The sequence below is a fragment of the Cloeon dipterum genome, chromosome 3 (assembly GCF_949628265.1).
Source record: "Cloeon dipterum chromosome 3, ieCloDipt1.1, whole genome shotgun sequence".
Taxonomy (NCBI): domain Eukaryota; kingdom Metazoa; phylum Arthropoda; class Insecta; order Ephemeroptera; family Baetidae; genus Cloeon; species Cloeon dipterum.
Window position 1 is genome coordinate 11521163 of NC_088788.1, and position 15083 is coordinate 11536245.

General features: G+C 42.2%; 1 protein-coding gene across 13 annotated transcripts in view; it reads left to right on the plus strand.

Annotated features, from left to right (window-relative positions):
- The window catches only part of LOC135938893 (tight junction protein ZO-1-like), a 58585-nt gene extending 43510 nt beyond the window's left edge, over positions 1-15075 (plus strand). For 4 of the 13 annotated variants that reach the window (XM_065482904.1, XM_065482909.1, XM_065482915.1 and 1 more), the window contains 20 exons: positions 428-645; positions 965-1143; positions 1201-1285; positions 1343-1670; positions 1726-2028; positions 2618-2909; positions 3174-3345; positions 3407-3623; positions 3742-3768; positions 4146-4323; positions 5647-5961; positions 7018-7452; positions 7782-7898; positions 7959-8173; positions 8947-9126; positions 9284-9508; positions 9734-9760; positions 11593-11799; positions 12571-12752; positions 14301-15075. In XM_065482904.1, coding sequence (XP_065338976.1) covers positions 428-645; positions 965-1143; positions 1201-1285; positions 1343-1670; positions 1726-2028; positions 2618-2909; positions 3174-3345; positions 3407-3623; positions 3742-3768; positions 4146-4323; positions 5647-5961; positions 7018-7452; positions 7782-7898; positions 7959-8173; positions 8947-9126; positions 9284-9508; positions 9734-9760; positions 11593-11799; positions 12571-12752; positions 14301-14554 — 4156 coding nt within the window. In that variant the 3' untranslated portion in view covers positions 14555-15075. The other 9 variants (XM_065482906.1, XM_065482905.1, XM_065482911.1 and 6 more) reach the window with 9 other exon arrangements.
- Positions 15076-15083: the final 8 nt, after the last annotated feature.

Below are 15083 nucleotides of genomic sequence, written 5' to 3' on the forward strand. Positions count from 1 at the left end.
GTACCATAAACAGTCAAAAGAAGTATTGCAATTATGTTTTGAAAAGTGGATGGTATATCTTAAAACAATACTTTTAATCATCTTAAAACTTGCAGGATTGTATTTATTGCAAAAGTAAACAAACAAATTTACGAAACCAAACAAGATGAAACAATTTACCAGCCAGGTTTTTCTTAATGCTAGAGGTAATTTAAAACTCGGCTATACTTATTGATTTTGTGAACTTCAATTCAGATCCGACGGTTGCATTCAAATTAAAAAAATAAAATACCCTGCGTTAGAACCTTCATTGTAGCTTGAAACCATTCTTGCACCGCTTGAGTGCTCATTAAAAATTCTCGCAATGCGAAGAAGGAGCGGCTGCTTCGGCGGCTGCCGAGAGAGTGAATTGAATTGATTGCAAAAGTGCCTGGTGGCCGGCTTGCAGGGTGAACGATCGCATCCTCAGCGCCAACAGTGTGTCCCTCGAGAACGTGGACTACAGCACCGCCGTGCAAGTTTTGCGCGACTCGGGACACACGGTGCAGCTGGTGTTGAAGCGCAGGGTGGTTCTGCCCCCAAGTGGCAGCAACCCCAACGTGGCGGCCGCCGTGGAAACGCCCCAGACCCTCAGGGTCTCACTCGCCAGGGGCAAGAAGAAGGACGGTAAGTGAATTACACTCGTCTTGTGGGCTTTGAAGAAGCAGCAATTTTTTAAATGCAATTTGTGCTCTTTTTAAATTTTACCAATTTATTTTCTTTGATTTTTAATAATTTTTAATTTATTTGTGTATGATCTCGACCTGAATTAAAGTTGAGAGCAGAAATGGCATTATTGGATTGTAAAAAACTGTAAACAATTCCCTGTTTCATCTCAAATTTATATTTTTGCCAGAAAAAATTATTTCTTGCGTAAAAAAATTGATTTTAATCTTCTGTAAAAAAAGAAAATGTATCCTGATATTAATTAAATTCGTCTGCGTAGATTTCGGTCTAGTTTTGGGATGCCGCCTGTTTGTGAAGGAGGTGGGCTCGAGGTGTCGAGAGGCTGGTTTGAGGGAAGGAGACATCCTGCTCTCGATAAATGCCTTGCCGACGGAAAACATGACCCTGAAAGAGGCTAAAAAGTTGATGGACGCGACGAAAGAACGACTGAACCTAGTTGTGAGTCGGAAAAGGAATTCTCAGCGGTGCGGATTAACTAATTTGAATTGCAATCAGGTGCGGAGAGAACCTCTAACAAACGGTGCCAGCAACCTTTCCAGCATGGGAGCAACAAGTTTGAGTCGAGAAGGGCTTCACAAAAGTAATTGATCTCTCTTTCCCGCTCTCAATTTCACAGCGACTAATTGAAATGGTTTAGGTTCAAATAGCACCAACAACCTGCTAATGAATTCGTCAGGTTACTCGTCGCAAAACCTGTACGTCCAACCGCCAACGCGAGGCATGGCAGGCCAGCAGTCTTTCTCAGACCAAGACAAAACCAACAACCTCGCTCCGAGGACGCCTGGTAGGTCGAGAGGGCCTCTGATGGACGTGTCCCTCATTCAGCTGGACAGGCCATCAACGCCAGCAGACGATGGATCGGGGCCGCCTCCGCGGCCCGCCCTGCCCAGGCCCGAGGACTACTACAGCACCAGGAGGCAGTTGTACGACGACGACCCCCTCAGCCAAAGGAATAAACTGCCGATGTATTTTGATTAATGCTAAATTTTTGTTCAGTTTTTAACATTGTTTTTGTTTCAGGCCTGACCCTCGTTACATCACATTCCAAAAGGAGAGTTCTGTCGGAATCCGACTAACGGGCGGCAACGAGGCTGGCATTTTTGTCACCGCTGTGCAGCCTGGCTCCCCGGCCTCCCTGCAAGGGCTGCAGCCCGGAGACAAAATCATCAAGGTCAATGAGACTGAGGTCAAGGGCATGACTAGAGAAGAGGCTGTTTTGCTGCTGCTTGGACTGCAGGACCAGGTCGACCTGATCGTCCAGTACAGGAGAGAGGAGTACGACCAAGTAGTTGCCAACCAACGAGGAGACTCATTCCATATCAAGTAAGTGGAATAAAAACTTTTTTAAAATTAATGATTTCTTGGGAAGGGAAGATGACTCTGGCAATTCGCCTAAAAATCCTTTCTAGTTGCAGCCATCAGAAAGGTACAAAGGAATTTTTCCTTCGTCGATTTTCGTGTTAGAAAAAGCAGAATTTCACTCTTTGAATCTAGATTTTCATTATCAAGGATGGCATTTTGAGTATGTGAATTTTTGTAAGGGAAGGTTAGGGCGAGTGTCGGGGTTGACAAGATTTCGTCACTTGTTTCCTCTTTCCGATTGTGCTCTGCAGGACTTTTTCGACGATCGCTAATTCATAATTCTCTGCAGCTAATTTAATGTGGTATGAATTTTGTTTTGAAGGTAAAGTACTGCTAATGAGGCCTGTGGGGCCAAAACGGCTGCTGTACAGTACGAGAGCGTGTTATTTAATATTTCCATTATAAATTTTCACCATATACACGGAATTTAGCCATTCTTTAATCTCTTTAAATTTTAATTTTCTAAAATTTTCGTCGTGTGTATTCCTTTCTCTTTCTATCCCTAAAAATAATAATCAAACCTTATTCTAATTTGTTTATTTAATTTCAGAGCTCATTTCAACTACGACCCGCCCAAAGGAAACGAAATGTGTGTCCGCAAGGGCGACATTTTCCACGTCGTGGACACTCTGTACAACGGAGTGGTTGGCTCGTGGCACGTGTTCCGGGTCGGCAGGAATAACCTAGAGGCGCAGAAGGGAATCATCCCAAACAAGGCAAGGGCCGACGAACTCGCAGCGGCACAGTTGAGCGCGAGCAAGAAGGAGCTCACCGCCTCCGAGAGCCGCGGCAGTTTCTTCCGACGGCGGCGGACCCACAGGCGCTCCAAGTCTCTCAGCAGGGTAAATTTAACTTCTTCATTGGTTCTGTGTCAAATAATTCTTTTAACCTTGGTGAAAATGGAACAACTTCTTCCTCATTGCTTAAAAAATATATATTTCTTTTTTTCCGCGTCACAGTAGCACCATCAATGCAATAAGACTAAAAACAAAACTTACAATTATTTTGATGGATGCAAAAATTGAATTATAAAAATAATTTGGTTTCATTTTTATCATAGAAGAACCAACTTTAAAATTGTTTCAATTTTTATTTTCTATTATTAGGATCACTGGGACGATGTTGTATTCGCCGACAGCATGAACAAATTCCCCGCATATGAACGGGTAGTTTTGAGGCATCCTGGATTCGTCCGACCTGTCGTTCTCTTTGGACCAGTAGTTGACGTTGCCAGGGAAAAGCTGCTGAGGGACTTCCCCGACAAATTCACATCACCACGTAAGCCCTGCCCTGAGTTAAATAATGAGCCAGTTATATAATGATATTTTTCCGCGCGTAGAAACCGAGGCCACGGACAGCGAAAAACAAGGCAAGGCGTCCAGCATTATCAGGCTGTCGGCGATCAGGGAAATGGTGGATCGGGGCAAACACGGCCTGCTTGACATTACTCCAAACGCCGTGGACAGACTGAATTACGCCCAGTTCTATCCAATTGTTGTCTTCCTGCGGGCGGAAAACAAGCAGGTGGTCAAGGACATTCGATACGGACACTCCAGGTGAGTCTTTATCACACTTGCAGCCTTCTTGTACGTTGCTTGTGTTTGTTTTTTGTTTAATCTTTTTAATAGTTTAGAACTTTCAAGAATTAACCCGTTGTTTTCTCTATCTGTTTAGCAGCTCCCCCAGGGATTTGTTCAGAAGGTATTAGAGAAATGTTTATTATTGAATGGTGATGGATTGGAGTTATAACATCATCTGTCATCATTTTGCATCTGTGCTTTTTTCACGTTATTTTGATTTTATTCCTGAGAAATCCATATTTTCCTCAAAGTATTTGTGATTTCAAAATGAAGGCATGCATTAATAAAACGTCATCCTATTTTCCTCAAAATAATCATTTTGAGCATAATTGAAGTGCTTATTAAGTGTATGCTTTTCAGCTCATTTATTTATATAGTTTTGCTCGGCTTTTGCCCCGATTTTGAACAAACCCTGCAACCTGCTTAAACATCAGTTGCATTACTTCACTCTATCCCAAAACAAAAATGCAAAACGTGCGTCCACTCTCGATGTTGCAGGGGTGTGCACAAGAGCAGCAAAAAGCTGCTGGAGCAGAGTCAAAAGTTGGAGAAGCTGTGGAGCCACATTTTCACGGGCACTGTCACGCTGAACCAAGGTTCGGACGCCTGGTACCGCAAGTTGAGGGAGACGCTGGAAACGCAGCAGAGCCAGCTGGTGTGGATCTCAGAAACCAAGGTGAGCTGCTGTACAAATGGAACGGAGACTCAAACACGGGAACTTTTGTCTACATTTCTCACACCTACTCTCGATCAGTGCATGCGATTTTTCTCACTACTTTTAACTGAACGCAGTGACATTTGATTTGGTTTCGGACGATGTGTTGTAATTTTTAATTTCTCCCCGAACCCCGACCTTTCTATCTTTCTCTTCCTCTCGTCCACGCACCGCTGCTTTGTTCTCCCCTCTTTTGTCGTCGCTCGCGTAGGATTGCCTGAGCATCTTGCCCTCGTGTCGCGCTGCAATGCTTCCCTCGCGCGTGCCCGGTGGCACCTCGGCCGCCCACCACTGGCCCTACCCCGGCTTCGAGGTGCACGTGCCGAGCATCCCGGTGCCGCCGCCGGTGTGTTCGGTCGTCGCTCGGCCCTACTTCAACTCCACCTCCCCCAGCTCGTCGCCGAATTTCGCAAGCTGGGAGGAGAGCCTCGGATTTGTTTAGAAAATAAATAATAAGAATGTTCATGTCCCGGCCTCACTGCCCTCACTGCACATTTGCCACATTTTTGTCGCGTTACTCGTAAATTGAAACCAAAAATTATGAATAAATTGTGAATAAATCCATTCACAGTTTTAGTTACTTATTTTTTTACCTCCAGCTGAACAATTAATTTTGCCAAGACTGTACAACCAGTATTGCAATATTTCAAAGGAAAAAAATGCAGAGAAATTAATAACAATATTTATTTAACTCTGATTCAATAATTGTTCCCTATCTATATTAAAATTTTAAAATTCTATTTACCTATTTGATATTTTGAAATTTTATGCTGTTCATTTCCTTTTCCCCCTGCAGATAAAAATGAAAGTTAGCTTCATTTTGCCATAATTTTTATGTTTACTTTTTCATGGCTCTAAAAACCCTATGGTTTTTTTAAGATTTATGTACAAAAAGTGCTCTCTGTAACATTTGCAGTAATTTAAGTTTTTAGTTTAAAAAGCTTATAAATAGTTAATTTCCAAAAGAAAGACTGCGTTGTTGCTTTTAAAAAACTTTTGTGTAAAGCTAAAATAGATGTCTCTTGAATGGAAGGTAATTAAAGAAGCAGCTTGTCCACTCCTCAATCTCCAAGCTTTTCGCGCCTCTCCACCCTCGCTTGGCCGCATGCGTCCGCCCTTTTCTCTTTTCGGCCTTATACACTTTCTGGCACGCACGACTTCTCGCCACTCTTACTCAAATTTTTGTGTTCACGATTTTGTGTTTTGTTGTGTTGTTGTTGTTGTTGTTTTACTCATACTGGACCCGTGCTGCCCCTCCCCACCCTTTCCGACCCTTCTTTGCAGCCCGAGGAAGCGCTGTCTGACGACTTCCTCTTCCCGATGACGTCGCGCCTCTCGTACGCCTCGTCGCCCGAGTCGGACCTGGAGTTGTCGCCGGAGCCGCGGGCGACGGCCTCCGGCGGCTCGGCGGTGCCCTCGGCGGGCCACGTGCTGCACCAGCACCTGCTCATGTCTGGCGGCGGCGCGAGCGCCGGCTCGCCGACCAACCGGCTCGTGCGCAGCAACAGCGACCCCAGCATCGCCACGCAGGAGGAACTCGGCTCCATCCCCAACTACTCGGGCCCACCCCCTTACACCCTGGTTCCCCCGTACAAGCAGGTTCGTCTTCGTTCTAAATTCAATTGGCGGGGTGGTTAAATTTCTGACAAATGGGATGAGATCTCGACCGGGAAGCCAAGAGACTACAACTGTGAGATTCGACTCGCTTTTCCCTGCATGGTGCTTTTTAGCATGGGTTTTTTGTTTGGCTAGAGAACTGAGAGCAGTGTGTGCTTCGCAAACAGCTTTTATAAATATATATGGAAAGCAAATATTTGTCCGTTGAAGCGTTAGTATTGTTGCTCAAATCGTTTATTAGTGCTCAGAAATTTCGGCGGAAACATTTTAAGCCTTCTTTCCTTTTCTCCATTTTTTAAGTAGCAATAACCACATTCTTGGTAGAAGAAATGGATTTCTGAGGGTCAAATCGAGTCAGATATAATTGAAATACTCGGTCGAAAATTGGCGGAAACGTAAAAACAGTTAATTTAGCGGTTTTTGGTCTGAACCGAGCAAAAATAATTTAATGCTGCCAGAACGCCGGCCACCATTCAGACAAAACCGCTGGCCTAAAATCGAGACAGCAGCGCCATGAGCCAGCTTTTTTGGGGCACTTTTTGCTAGGTTCAGACAAAACCACCAAATTAAGGGTTTTTACGTTTTTACTGATTTTTGGCACGTTGTGTCGTAGTTTCGACCGATTGAACCAGATGTCTAACCTTATTATTAAATCACAAAGTCTAAAGAGTCTTCGTTTAAAACAGTCTAAAAAATCTGAATAAAATTTATATCATTCTCGATAAAAATAATTAAGCTTCTAACAACGATAGGATTTTTTCTCAAAATGTTGAGAGGATCAGCAGAACCGTTTATCAAAAAATCATCTAAAACAGTCGTGTGTTTTTTTTATTAATATACACGACTTTAATTCACAACCCTATTCTTAGGAAGATTTTTCCAAAAACGGGTTTTTAAAATGTTATATAATTAGAAACATAAAGAAATCGGTATATATTTAAACATATTTTTAGGAATGATAAAATCACAAATTGTTCTTCATTGTAAAAAAAATCCCTTGAGGTTCATAAATTAACCTAAACTCTGGTTGGTGAACAGGGCGGCGACGGCCAGCCTCGCACCCCATCGTCCAACGACACGGGTGACGGCGTCTCGAAACGACGCCCGCAGCAGCCGGACTCGTCAAGCAAGTACGGTTTCGCGCACCAGAACGGCGGCGACGACTACGGCGCCTCACCGAACGGACAGCCAGGTAGCAGCCATCACCACCACTTCCACCCGCCGGCCGGCTCGCACCAGCACCACCCGGCCTCGTCACACCACCACCACCAGCATCCGCCGTCGTTCCGCTCGCCGCTCGCGCACTCGCCGCCGCCCACCAGGAGGCAGGCTTCTGAGGCGCCCGCTGGAACATCAGCTGAATTTGCGCCTCCGCTGCTCAGGCAGTCGGAGCCACCCGAGCTGCCTCCCAGGGTGGACAGGACCAACAAGCCGCCAGGAAACATGCGCACCCCCGGATCGAGATCGGCACAGGTACGTTTCCTTCGATATTCCAATTGTAATATTTTTTTACGTCCCAAAAATATATTATCTCGGAAAAAATTGAATTAAATAATTCCCCATACTTTTCCCAAGCATGCTGGAACGAATTGAATGCATTCCCTATTTCAAAATTGCTAATAAGGATAAAAATTTGAGGGAAGAGCAATGGATTTTCACAATTCGCATATTTTCCGGTAAAATTTACCTCGTAATCCACGTATTGTGACTGTTAAAATATTTGGCTTTTGCAAAAATGTCCATAAAAATAAATGTGTAAAGATCCTGGCAAATATTGACTCACGAAACAAAATAAATTTCAGGAGAGACTTTTCGGAGACACAGGAGACGCAAATTACATGAACGCTGGAGTACCAGGTCAGCATCTGAGGGGCAACTCGTCCCTGGAAAGAGGCCAGCACGCACCAAACTTGAAAACGGTTAGTGCCCGTTATTTGAGTTTTTTCGCTGAGAGTGACACCTTTGCTTCGAAATCACAGCAGAGCAGCTACGACAGCGTGTCTTCCTACGACTCGTTCAACAGAATCGGTCCTAATGCCCACGAGGAAATGAAGTCCAACAACAATGGCGGCGACACGACCCCAACGTCACCAAGGTCGCATGACCCCTACCGCTTCACCAGGTCAACCGCCCAGCCGGTAAAGGCTGAAAGGAGTCCCATGCCTAAAGGACCGGAATATCAAAATAAGTTCAGGTATGTGATAAAAAAAAAATAGGGCAGCTCTTGTTCTAAATTGAAAATTTGCTCGTGATCAGCTAGTGATTTACTTCTTTCTTCTCTCATTTCCGTCATTTTCAAACTAATTAATTCTAAGATATAACTAAAATCAAAACTACTGTAAATTTCAGATTATCAATTTTGTTAACAAATAAAGCAACGTCCAATAAAAACTCTTGCCAGCTTTTTTAATAATCAGCTTTAATTAAAAAAAAATCATTTTAAAGGTTTGATAGTATCAGTCAGCAAATCAGAAATATTTAGATTCTATGTAGATGCGGCTCAGTGCTGCGAGAGAGATCGTCATGCAATTCAATTCAATTCAAATTTTTCTTTATTCATTAAGTCGGAATATTTACAATGACTTTTGAATAGTTGTCAAGATAAAATTAAAAAAAATACATCATCACATATACGTTATACACATTTACAATTATTGACATTTTTTTTGCTTTAAAATTCCAAACATTAATTATAAAAACTGCATTTTAAGTGGCAGCGACGCTTCGCGTATTTGTTTGGCTTTCTGAAAATTTGTCCAACACATAACTTCCATCAATCGCTCACTGGGTAGTTGTTGTCATTGAACATTTCCAGCGTGCCGTTGCACAGCAGGATGGAACAGTTCCGGCAGCGCCCGTCCAGGTTTCGGACGAGCTTGTCCTTCATCACGCATTTTCACCCTTTTCTAAAGCCCACCCTTGTCTAGCGTGTGCTTGATGTCGCGTGTGTGCGCGCTTTGCTTGCAGATCCGAGTACAAGCCATCCCCTCCACCCAAAGGGGGTCTCCCTGGCTCTCCCTCCTCGCACCCTTCGTCCTACAAGCCAGTGCCTCCTCCCAAGCCCAAGAACTACCGACCACCCACCATGCAGCAGAATGGAGATGCCAACGGGTCCGAACTCTACTGGCGGAGGGAGGAACAAGTCAGGTAACGATGCAAAACTCGCAGAAATTTCATCAACTTGTTTAGTTTTGACTGGTTAATTTTTCTTTTCGTATATACTCATCAATCATTTATTAAATAATTCAAAAATTTTATTGCAATATTTTTTCAATTTATCACATTTCCTTCATTCTGTTTTCAGCAATCACGCAACAAACAACTCGTCATCTGGATATTTCCACGCGCGATCTTTCTCGGTAGGTGAAGCGATGACGAATGGCGGCGGCGGCCCCGCGACGCAGGTCAACGGCCGCGGAGACGAAGACTCAGGACACGGCTCCAGCCTGGACAGAAACTACAACCACCCGCCGCAGCAGTACCCGCAGTACGTCGTAAATCCACCGCGTAGTCACCACAACAGCCCAAGGTACTAGTCCTGCTCATTCAACTTAACTTAAAAAAACTGGAATGAATTGGCATTTTATTTTTTATTAATATCTTTTATCTAAACTAACATTGAAATAGAAATACAAAATTTTTAAATTTTTAAATCTCCGGCTTAAACCCTCGCATTTTGTCCGAAATTTGCTAATCTCAATTCTGATCGCCTCCAAAGTTCATTCTATGTCATAATCACAATTAACCTTGCAAGCTCACTTTGCCGTTGTGGTCGCAAAAAGTAAGTTTCTTCTCTTCACAAGGCTTATTATTTATCATTTGAGTTAGTGCTTTGCGCGGGTCGCGGGTTTGAGGGTTGAACCCGCAAAACCCGCACCAAACCCGCGGGTGCGGGTCCAGATTTTGCAAATCCAATATGGCGGATTGCGGGTGCGGGTTGGCGTAGTGCGGTTTGGTGCGGGTGCGGGTTGACTCGGCAAACCCGCAACTTTTATGGTAATTCAGCCACAATCTCTGAACTCAACAAATTGTTGTCCAGGGGTCGATGGATTTTGATTATTTTTTTGCGTTAACTTTGCCCTAATTGACCGAAAAAACAGTTGAGAAAACCCCGACTTTCCAATTTTTGCGGGTTTTGCGGGCGTTCAAAGGTCAAAATCTGGGAATTTTGAGTACTTCATAACTTTGCTCAGGGTGGTCCTAGAACAAAAATTAAAAAACCCGTAAACTCGTCTTAACAAGGCAAACAACTTTCATACTGACCTCAAAGTGGTAGGTTAAAGGTCAAGGTCACAAAAATTAATTTTTGGATTTTAAACTCAAATTTGAAAATACAAATATTGAAATTTTTATGGTACGTATTTTTTGTTAATAGGACCACCACAATCCGAGATTCGGGTGTACAAAGTTTTTTTTATCGAGACGGGTGCAATAAAATGCTTGATGAGCACCAAATCTCGAATTCTGCACTAAAAATCTCGTCGCAATTATAAAATAAAATATAAAATCGAATTATACCCCTTTAGTGCACTTAGGGATGTCGAGAGGAGTCTAACGGTATGTGGTTTTTTTAATTCAGATGATTAGAAGTCGAGATTTGGTCAATCATCGTTTTTTACCTGCGCCGACAAACAACGGTTTTCGAATTTTTCATTTTTTTTATTAAAAAAGTTATTAAAAAAATAAGGAAAAACGCCATTCCAAATTTTAACGTTTTTTAACTTTTGGGGTTAGGAGGTGGAAATTAAACCTTGCGGGATTTTCAACAAATTCTCTTTAGAAACGTCAGTCACTTGGCGACTTAGTGTAACAGTTTACAAGGACCCGATTGAGCCGGGTCCTTCACAATTAAACGCTCGGAACAATTAAGATGCGACTTGTTGGCTTCAGTGTCCGGCGAAAACTAATTTAAATTCAAAATCTCTCTCTGTTGCATTAACGAATTTCTAACAATCTCATGAATAACAATACCCTAGACTAAAAATGAAAAAGGAGTGGGAGCTCGGCTCCGCAACCACTACAAACTTAATTTTTGTGTTCTACAAAATGGCTTTGAAAAAAATAAAAAATTTCAATATATTATTCATTTTCAAATTTGAGTTTAAATTCCAAAAATTAATTTTTTGACCTTGGCCTTTGACCTACCACCTTGAGATCAATATAAAAGTTGTTTGCCTCGTTGAGACGAGTTTACGGGTTTTTTAATTTTTAAGGACCACCCTGAGCAATGTTATAAAGTACTCAAAATTCCCAGATTTTGACCTTTGAACGCCCGCAAAACCCGCAAAAATTGGAAATTAGGGGTTTTCTCAACTGTTTTGCGTGGGTCGCGGGTTTGAGGGTTGAACCCGCAAACCCGCACCAAACCCGCGGGTGCGGGTCCAGATTTTGCAAATCCAATATGGCGGATTGCGGGTGCGGGTTGGCGTAGTGCGGGTTGGTGCGGGTGCGGGTTCAAATTTTGAAAAAGATATGGGTGCGGTTTGGGTGCGGTACGAAATAAGCGGGTTCGGTGCGGGTTTGGGTTGAAAATTTGTACCCGCGCAAAGCACTAATTTGAGTGGCCAACCCTGAAAGTGGCAAGCCTAATCGGAACGATTTAATTTTCCGCAGCAAATCGCGAGGCGGTGGAGGTAGCCAGTACTACTACAACGTGCCGGCCGTCAGCAACGGCTCCCGACTGACCAACGGCCACCACCGTGGTGACCCCAGCAGCGGCCTCGACCTGGCCAACCGCGAGCAGCGGGGCAGCGCCTTCGAGCTCTACCGAAAGCCAACTGATCCCAGAACTCCACCGGCATACATCGAGCATGGAATGCGGTATGGAGTAATTTCGGCTTCCCTAGGCACACTCATTTAATCTCTTAATAATATTTTTCATTTATTTATACTAGAAACTGTAATAGACTGCATTTTATACATTAAACCTTAGCGGTAGAATTTGTTTTAGTTTTTTTTTATTATTTATTTCATTTAGTTCAGTATTTTTTGTGCACTTTTGCTAGTTTTTAAAACAAATGTTACCATCTTCATTTTCATCCACCTTGCATAATATTTCCATATGTACGATTTGACAAAATTAACACCTCATAACACACATTCATGTAATTTGTAATAAAAAATTGTGAGCTGAACCAATCAAAATTACCTGGTTGAAACAGATCAGTTATTTTTATAGTTACCATTTTCAAATTTCGTAAACGCATCATTGTTTTAGATACAGGGAATAAAGACGTAACTTTCACTTTAGTTTTAAACGCTCTCAAACTGCCAGCTTTTGCTATGCTGAGTGACGAGATTCAAGGAATTTACAAACCCTGTTTTTCTCGATTTTCAATATTAAATTAAGCCAATTTTCATGCTCAATCTCGCGGACAAACACTATTAAACTCACACAAACTAGTCTTAGAAAATGTACTGGCTATGTCTAACTCTGGTTTGTGGCACGCACTGCTCTCTATCTTTCTCTCTGCTTCTCTGCTTGGCTTGGCTGCTGCTGGCTGTTTGGCCGCCGTAGGTGTGTTAGTCTGGTGTAACAGTGGCCGCTGGCCGCCCGCTTGATTGTCTCTCTGTCGTGGTTGTGGCACGCAGCTCGGGTCTGGTGGAGGTGGCCTCGGCCAAGAGCGTCATCGGCGCAGAAGGTGGCACCCTGTCCGACGCAGGTGTCTCTCTTCACGTGCCGCCCGGTGCTTTGCCCCCAGGCTGTCGAAAGGAGATCTTCTTCAGGGTGTGTCGCTCCGATGACCCCAACATCCTGCCCCCGCTCGACAAAGGTGAGGCCGCCGCCGTCGCGGATGAAGCGCCAATCCGCCACTCTCTCTCTCACGTTTTGTCCGCCAAAATCAGTTTATTTTTGTAGAAAGGAAAATTTTTCAACCAGTTTTTCAATAAAAATTTTATGAAGCCTGAAAGTATTATTTTTATCAGAATTTAAAATAACCTTTTTATTCATTTTGTTATCTAGGCAGGTTGCCAGGTTTTTCAAGCAGATTTTTTGGTTTTTATCTCAAAATATGCAGCAACAGATAAGGCTACCGTGTTTTTCAAATTTTGGAATGCGCGAAAATGCACTTCTGTTTTACATGGTGGCAATAGGTCAACAATAAATAAATAAAATACCATTTTTTTCGAATTTTGCTACAAATATTTTGCGTCAAATGAAATGGAGAGTCAAGAGCAATATTATACTATCTAGTGTTGGCCAAATTAGCCAGCTAGTTTTATCCGGCAGTGGTTAAAATCGAATTATACCATCAAGCTTTAGCTGGTTTTTACTGGTCTTTTTTACTGGTGCTTTTTTCCTCAAAATCAAAATTTGACCAATATATTTTGTTGACGGAGCGATAAAATGACCTTTTGTGTCATTAATTACTTGTTTATATGAACAATAGAGATATTTTTAAGTCCACATCACTATTACTCGACTTAGAATTTTGAAAATCGGGTTCAGAAAATGGTAAAACAAAATCAGATTTTTGTGAAATCCATTTCAATGCGTAAAATATTTAAAGTCTGAACTCAGGAGAGGCCTGTAAATAGTTTTTTAAATTGTTTAACTACGAAATTCAGATAATCTGGAAATGGTTTAACCTGCTTTGATAATACTTTTGAGTTTTACCCATTATTGGGTGAATTAATTTTTCGCCCCTGGAAAAAGAAACGAAAAAAGGACCTGATGACTTCAAAGAATTTTAAATCCACGTTTGTTATATTCCGTTGAAATAAAATGAGCATCCTTCTGGGACAAAATGTGATAGAATTGATTAAAAATGGAGTTTTAATGTAATTAAAAGAAAATAACTAACTATTTAATTTGTAACTTGTTGCATGTCGTGTGTGTGTTTAACTAACATCATATCATCCCTATGATATTCAATTTTTATGTGCACAAAACTATTTAAATAATTCACCTGATTTTAAAAATATAAACCGCAGATAATATTTTCAGCTTGTCTAAGACTAGGAAAATTATACACTTCTATGGATAATGACCACTCAAGAATGTTGAATGAATTGGGCTGGAATTAATTTGAATATATAATTAAAAAATTTGAAAAAGAGATAGCATCTTTCATAATTATTTTCCAATCATGCTAGACATTTCTATGTTTAGTTTTATCTTTCTTGGGGCGTATGGAATGAAAAACAGACTTAATATTCTTTTTATGATGTAGACGTTATCATTTAAAATTGCTGAAACGCATTAAGAAAGTGTCCTTCAGCAGATTAAAACAGCCTTAAAAAATTGTCGACATTATTTTGAGTGGTTCTTGTCCTGAAATCCGCAAATAAAACTCATGTTACTCTTGCCACGTGCGCAGGTGAAGAGTTGCTGAGTCCGTTGGTGATGTGCGGTCCGCTGGGTCTGAAATTTCTGAAGCCGGTGGAGCTGAGTGTGCCTGTGAGTGTGTTGATGCAAGATGGCGAGGATGACGACGAGGAGCCGTGGAACCTTTCCCTGCGCTCGGGAGAGGTTGACGGCGCCCTGCAGCCGCACTGGTCGCCCAACCTGCAGATGAGCTCCGTGCCGCGGCGCAAGGGCTGCATGATCAGCGTGCTCGTGGACCATTTCTAGTGCGAATCGCTTAGGTTGTCCGAAATTGTTGCATTTTGCTCTCCCTCCTCGCCCCCCGACGGCCGTCTTCTTACTTTTTTACTCTTCTGCCATTTAATATAATATTTTTATTGTAAATAGACACACAATATTATAATTACTATGTATGCAATACTTCGTTTCAAATTAATTTAATCGGCCACCGAGCTTCATGACATTTCACGCGAGATAGAATATTTCTAGTTGCTCAGAAAGTTGTTGTTGCCTCTCAAGTTCAATCGGTGCAATACTTTGTTGCATATCTCTATTTAATATTATATTTGAGTTCCCGTTTTGGGAGTTAAGCGTCGTGCCCTGCTTGAGGAGCAACATTCTTGTGTATATATACTACGAAATCGAAAAACCAATCAGGCGAAGATTTTGTTTTTTGAAATCACTGCCGACTGCCGCGTTAGTGCAATAAAATGCTAGAAATTTATTTGTGTATGAGAGCGCATTAAAATTATAAATAATTGTACAAAATAAAAATCACCAGATTTAAATATATGTT